This window comes from Elephantulus edwardii, unplaced genomic scaffold (assembly GCF_000299155.1).
Source record: "Elephantulus edwardii isolate Elephantulus edwardi_28Jun2011 unplaced genomic scaffold, EleEdw1.0 scaffold00088, whole genome shotgun sequence".
NCBI classification, from domain to species: domain Eukaryota; kingdom Metazoa; phylum Chordata; class Mammalia; order Macroscelidea; family Macroscelididae; genus Elephantulus; species Elephantulus edwardii.
The window spans coordinates 8,034,221-8,041,554 of NW_006399838.1; the positions used below are offsets into that span (position 1 = coordinate 8,034,221).

At 42.1% G+C, this 7,334-nt stretch overlaps 1 protein-coding gene across 1 annotated transcript in view; it reads right to left on the reverse strand.

Annotated features, from left to right (window-relative positions):
- The window catches only part of SAMD7 (sterile alpha motif domain containing 7), a 74,022-nt gene that overhangs the window by 59,763 nt on the left and 6,925 nt on the right, over positions 1–7,334 (reverse strand). The window contains exons 2-3 of the mRNA XM_006890385.1: positions 6,527–7,143; positions 5,512–5,630 (exon numbers count right to left, since the gene is read on the reverse strand). Of these exons, the coding sequence (XP_006890447.1) occupies positions 5,512–5,630; positions 6,527–7,143 (736 nt within the window). The remainder of the gene's footprint in view (positions 1–5,511; positions 5,631–6,526; positions 7,144–7,334) is intronic.

Sequence of the window (7,334 nt, forward strand, 5' to 3'; positions counted from 1 at the left end):
TCTCCAGACTGACATTGTTGCTCCTTGGTACCTTGGAGAGGTCTCTGACAACAGACTTCCTTAATGCAATTTGTCTTTTAATTTCCTTTTAATTTCTTGCTGGTACCAAGAGTATTCGTTTGGCAAACAAAATGGCCTTTCTGAAATATAAAACTAATCATGCCCGCCCCTGCCTAAAATTGCTATTTCCTTGAAGAAAAAAAAAATTCTTCCCTGGATCTCGAAGTTCCTTTGTGACCTGGCTGCAGGTCTTACCCCCCTCACCACTCCCACTGTGGCCCTGGCACTCAATGTCTGTGGGTTCTACTCTCATATTCCCAGAAATGCTAAATTTACTCTAGTACATGGCCTTTAGCCTGTCATTTCCCCCTTTATGTCTGTCTTGACTCACTTTCCCTTCATCTAGCAAACCTTATTCACTTCAAGTCCCATTCAGTTATTCACCTACATTTTGTCTTATTACATTCGTTACAAATGATCAATGCCATTTACTATATCATCTCATCTAATCCTCACTCTTCTTTCTTCTCCCTTCACTTCACCCATCTGTCTGCTGATCTCTGTTTCTATCTCTATCCCCTCCCATCCTTGCCAATCCTCCGTGTAAACCTTTCCTTCGCTTTTTTTCAGTCAGTCACGCATATCCTGTTCCACACTGCTAGCTGCAATACATCCAATGTCTCCCTGTCCATTCCCTGATTCCACTTTGTCCATGAAGGTGTCATTATCAACCTATTCTTCTGCTCTCCTCCTTTGCCCTCACTGACCCCGACTGTATTTTGTATTACATTATATTTTAGTCTTATTCTGTCCCCCCTTTTGTGAGTGAGTTACTTCATTTCACACAATGTCTTCTAAACTCATCCATTCAGTTTTACTCATCTGCAAAATAAGGTTCATAACGTCTTTGCAGAAATATATTAGAGATAAAAAAAGACAATTTAATGATAAACTTAACACAATGGACACATAATCAGTGGCCAGAAGCGTGCAAATGACTATTAGTAGGTTTTAGAAAAGTGTAAGGAAGGTGAAAGGCATTGCTGAACATGGCTTGAACTGTGAGGAACTTGTGAGTTGGCATAGACTGTTCTTTCTGAGCAGTCCTTACAGACTGTTAATGGGAGCAGATGTTAAACAAATGGTTGGAAGTTTGTTTGAGTTAATTCAAAGGAAGGAAAACCTGACAATTTATTTCAATTGTTGTTGAGTTGTTGTTAAGTGCCGTTGAGTCTTAGACTCATGGCGACTCTATAAACGAATGACCTGGACACCTGTATAACTGTCATCCTTTCTCCAGGTTCATAGGGTTTCCAGAGACAAGCTATTTCAGAAGTGGATGCCACTCCTGCTTCCAAGCTTGTTTTAATCGGGGAGCTCCACGAAATACCATCCACCATGGGTAACTATCATCGCATTTGACTCATCAGTGTCACAGTGTTCAGCTTCACAGCAACCACGAGTTACCTCTGTACAGCAAGTGGACAAACCAGGGCTATACGACCTGGAAGAATGTTTGGCCAAAAAGAATTAAAAACAGCAGCCCCAGGGCCCTACAGTATTTTACAATTCTGGTACACCCAAATGCTGGTGGACTCTGGGCCAGAGACCCCCGATTCATCTGGCAAATCCCCTCTGCTGACACTCACGTGGAACGAAAAGAAAGCCATAAGATCTGGGAGCGTTTCAAACGTGTGTGTCCCTCCTCGAAACTGTGGTTGTCTGGCACATATGGAATCACCATATGCTGGAATTAACTTGCCAGCAGCTGTGGTAAAGTCATGTTTAGTGAGTCTGCTGCATAATCTTCCTGCTGTATCCAAGGGACCATTTCCTTGGGCCAAGGTTTCAGTCTGATTGAAACCCTTGGAAAGGATGTGATTTCAGATTTGAGAGGTGGCCTCCAAAATCTCTAGGATTTCTAGAACTAAAGTGAAAGCAAACTTCAAGGAAAACAAGGAAAAAAGGTGAGGCCAACTCTGAGCTGGATTTCTTTTTCTTTCTAAATAATTTATAATACCCTAATATTGTTACAGTAAAAGAAAAAGCAGAAATGCAGATAAAAGTAGTTACTTATATTTAATAAGTGGGAGCTTTATCTCCTTTCTCTTTCTCATGAGCACTGAAGGGCTCCTGGGTGAATATCCTAAGAAGGAGAAATGGTGAAGGTCATGGGTACTTTTCCTAAGGGTTTAAGCCCCTGATGGGGGACTAGACCCGAGGCCCGCTGGACCTGAGGTAGGGCTTGCAGACACACCATCGTTCCCGCTGTTCTCACCACAGCATCTCAGGCCAAGTGCTCTGTTTTCAGTAGTATCAGTTATTTTGATGTTGTTGTTGTTGTTGTTGATTGCCTTTGAGTCGAGCACGACTCATAGAGACCCTATGAACAAAAGGCCTGAAGCCCCTCTACAACTGTCGACATTTATCAAAGTTCATAGTGTCTAGAGGCATGTTGTTTAGGAAGTGGATGCCACTCCTGCTTCCAAGCCTGTCATAGAATGTTATTGGTTGAGTCGCCTGCAATGCAAAGAGACCCTATGTACAGCAGCTCTGAACCCTTCCCTGTCCAGAGCCAGTCTCATTAATTCAGACACATCAACCCCCATTGCCCCAGATATAGTAAAAATCCATCTCATCCAGGGTCTCCCTCTCCTGTACTGTCCGTCCACCCTTCCAAGCATGATGTCCTTCTCTCCTGAACACGTGCCCAAAGTGAGACGGAGCTTCAAAATCCTAGCCTCCAAGGAGAGACTTGGTTTCACCCTCTCCAAGACAGACCTGTTTGTTTTCTTGGCAGTCCACAATATATTCAAGACTATATTTATCTGTTGAATTCTTTGCACTTGCATATAGTTAAACAAACAATGTAAGCAGCAGATTCTCCTGAAGGTCCCTGAAGAGTTGAGAGACTGACCCTCTTTCTGCACTTGTCTGAGAAATAGGCACAGTGGCTGGCTGTTTGTTTTTCTTTTCTTTTCTTTTTCTGTCTGCAAGGAAGCAGGCGTTTGGATGCTGATGCGTAGAGATTTAAGTCAGAGATGAGGCAAAGGACAAAGAGTAGAGAAGCAGGGGAAACTTGGCCTACTCTTGGGGCTTGGCCTAAGCCGCTTGAAGAAAAGGGGCTTCGTAGAAAAGGTAACAGAGCCCGTTAGGCCAGGGTTGTTGTGAGAGCTGTACAGTCGTGCTGTCTGAGGGTTTGCTGCTCAGGGGTGATGTGAGAGGTTTGCCTCACTTCTGTTCAGGGCATTACACAGTGCACCCCACGGACCGTGCACAGCCTCATCCTCCCAACGGCCACCACCTGCAGATGCGTGTGGGAACTTTATCAAAGAGACAAGAGCAGGGCTTGCTCCCGACCACATTTGAGAAACACTTAGAAGTAATGTGGAGGTGTTATCTTGCAAGCGAGAGAGCGTGAGTCAGCAATGTTTATGCAATTTCCATGTACTCACAAGTAGGATGGGGACATAGGAGTTGGAAAGTATCAACTACATGTAAAAAAAGTATAAAATACAACATCATTCCCTCCAAGAGCTAGTATTAGAAATTGGACTTTTGTGATTCTGAATTCTTGACTCTTTAAGAATAATCATTATTCAAGCAAATTCAATCCCCCAGGAGCCAGCAAACACGTGTTCACTACACAGAGTTGCTGGATTCTGGCAGTTATTAGAAAATAGGAACTTCACTGGATGTGAGGTTCATGTCTAATTTGATAGGTGACACAGATGAACTATAAAAAAGAACTTATCTAGGGTCAATGGCTAATAACAAAATAATTTTATATCTATTTTAAAATAGCAACTATGAGCATTTAGGCTAAATGATAAAAAAAATGGATGATGTGACGAATACATCTTTTCCTTGAATTTCCTCTGAAGAAATTATAATGCTATTTATTTATGTTTATAAATGAATTAATGTAAGTCATTAGGACTTAGAATATGCCAGAGGGTCTTTTATGATTATGATGATCCTTTTAAAAATTATATTACTACTATTACCCCCATCTTACAGATAGAAAGACTGAGTCGCAGAAAGGTGACCTCATTTGCCTTAAGTCAAAAGGAGAAAATCCAGGATGTGAACTTGTATTTTCTGGCTCAGAATCCACAGTTTTAACTACTAGTCTAAGTAGATCTTTCCATCAATTTCATGATCAGAACAACAACAGATTTTAAAAGCACTGGGGAGAGAAAAAAAAAAACAAACAACAGCATTGCCCTGAAGAAAATCGTGACCACAAACTAAGGTCTGAAAAACACCAGCTCCAACATCAGTCAATTACGATGCAATTAAATCATAATGTTCTGTCTTCGTCTTATTCTCCTTTATCATGAGAACCAAAGATAATGACAACAGGCTTAGCAGGCACTCTGTTGCTTGGTGTTGTGTTATTAAATCACTTTAAAATAGAAACTGTGTAAAAAGCACCACCATTGACATAAATTGAAAAAAATTTACCAATCTGCGATTTTTGTCAACAAATTTTCCCACACCAGTGAGGTTAGCTTCCTTCCTAACAATCCTAATAATTCAGTAGAATTTAAAACACTATATTTATCTACAATCCTGAGTTATAGACAGATGTGAATTTTCATATATTGTCCCAGCAGAAATGCAGGATTTTAAAAACTATCCAACCTCCTACTTTTCAGATCTCTTGCCTTCTCCTTTTTCCCTCTTTACGATTATTTTTCTTCTTGCCTTCTTTTTTGGAATTAATTGTATATTTCTGCTCAATATTGGAAGCAGGAGTGGCATCCACTTTCTAAACAACTTGCCTCCGGAAACTCTATGAACTTTGATAAATGTCGATAGTTGTAGAGGGGCTTCAGGCCTTTTGTTCATAGGGTCTCTGAGTTGTGCTTGACTCAAAGGCGATCACCAACATGTAACAAGGGTCCAGAATGAAGGTTGCATAGTGGAGTATATTTGGGGTGAGGGTGGGGGGGGATTCTATACCAATGAAATATTTTTATTTTTTTTTTACTTTACAAAGAGAAGAGCAAACTGGGGGGGGGGCAGTGGTGGGCAGGGAGAAAAATGCAACAATGAATGAATGAATGGAAATCCAGAATCTCTGTAAATGTTCATTAAAATTAATTAAAACAAGCAAACAAAAACTAAGTATATAAAAGTAAAACAACAACATGATGAATAACCCAAAACTTCTGCTTGAGAATTGTTTGCATATTAGATGAGTCTTTCACCAAAGCTAGTAGAAAACTTAAGAGTGTTGGTGAAAGAGTCTGCTTCCCAGGAGAGATTGGGAAGTCAGATGCTGGCTGTCCCAGGCTCCCCTGCACCAGGACACAAGCAGATGACACAGACTCCACCAATCAGAAGCCCTGAGCCTGGGGCAGCCCTCTGACTCTCTAAAGAGAAGGTTATTGGGGGCCTTCACTTCTAGGAGTTGAAAGTGAGTTTGACAGAACTTGCTATTGAGTAAATAGATTTCAAGAGAGCCACAGTTTAATGCAAACACTTAAATACTTTTAAAATCACCTGAGCGTAGCCCGCGCAGCCCGGAAGACCACTAATGAAAGTGTGCACATCTTCCACAGTCCATTTATTAATATCTTCATCGAGAGACAGATGCTTCTCAGACGAAGCCAGTTCACATGCTGCTTTAAGGCAAGAAAAGGACTTTCTGCTATGAAATTGTCAACGGACGCTAAAAGCACAGTTTTATGTACAAGCTTTTTCATTTTCTTATACTTTCCAGAGTGTTACCTTATAGATCTGCACGTAAATTTCCTAACTGATTTTAAGAGTCATTAGGAAATTATAAAAAATTCAATAGTTACTTGTTATCTAGGAAAGAATTGTTAGTGAATCGTTATTGTCACTGAATAGATCGACTCGACTGTACCTTCTCTCCGATTATAACAGGAATGCCCTGTGGATTTCATTCTTCAGATTAAGGCTCCCGTGTTCCATGGGATTACCTGATTTATCACGCAATTAGGTGAAGCAAGAATTTAGTCTCCAACAAAATAGTGTCGATTTAATGTATTATAGGGAGGCAGTTAGGATAATGGCTGCATTACAAAATTGACTGTGTTTTAAAATAATTTTATATAAAGGTCCGTAAAACTATTCAGTGCATGTGTGTTAGGATTTTTAAGTGAGAAGATACCATAACAGTGATGCATTCTCAAAGTTAATACTTTTGTTCAGTTGCCTAATTTCCACCCCCAATACTGAGAAACAGCAACGACAGCCCAAAAGCTCCCCAAGACCTCACTGTGGGGCTGAGTCAGTTCAGATTCAGGGCAAACTGTGGACCTGAGAACTGCCCCCCATGGTTTCCAGGACAGGTAATCCTTTACAGTAGACGTTTCTCCTGTGGAGCAGCTGGGGGGTTCAAACCACTGAACTTGAGGTTAGCAGGCAAGCTCTTTAAAAGATACTTCAGTAAAGTGACATTATTATAGGATAGAAAGAGTCATGGTTGTTAGAATTCACTACTTCAGGACTTGGCGTTAATAAGGACCTGCTTTTGGCCCCAGACACCCACCTGGCAGAATGGATGGAGAACTTGGCTTTTGTTCACTGCTGGCTGTAAAAGTCTGCTCTACACCCTTCTCCTTCCCACTGTCCCAGGCCTTGGGGTCCAGGGAGCTGCTGGGAGCTGCCCAGGGTGTCGGGTGGAGGGACCCCAGCTCTCCACAGCTCTGGGCAGGAGCTGGGGCTGGCTTTTCATTGGTTTCACTTGGCTTCCGATTCAAGACTGTTTCAGTCTCAGCGTCTTTGGCAAACTCGCCCTCTTCATGGGGATTTGTTTGAGTCTGGCCTAAGGTCTTAAATTCTGCTTGGCTTTTGGAACTACAAGTATCGCTGTGTAGAACTTTCTGACTCCCTGTCCCTCTCCTGAGACGGCGGTATTTCTGCTCCCAGCTGTCTAGAAAGTGTGAGCCAGTGGCCACTAACATGGGGTTTCCTTGGAGGTTTCTCAGGGAGCTCCTGTGGAAATGCAGGTCGTGGGCAGGGGGCACGCTTCTGCCTGGGAAGGTGTCTGTGCCTGCTGGGATACAGGAGCCGTAGACGAATGGTATCCCTACACCTGCTAGGCCCTGACGGTTAAACTTTTCCATTCTCCTTTGCTGATAGACGGCATACATTTCCATTTCTGTCCTACAACCAAAATAACAAAATAATATATTCATTCAAAACCAGGAAAACCATTAGAAAGGCCACTTTACAGGCCTCTGTCTTTCCTAAGACAGCACTTCTGCTTTTCTTGGCAGGCCCCTAGTGCTTAGCTGGAGTTTGTTAGAAACTGAACCCTTGTCACCTCTCTCTCCACACCTCACCTGCACCCCGCC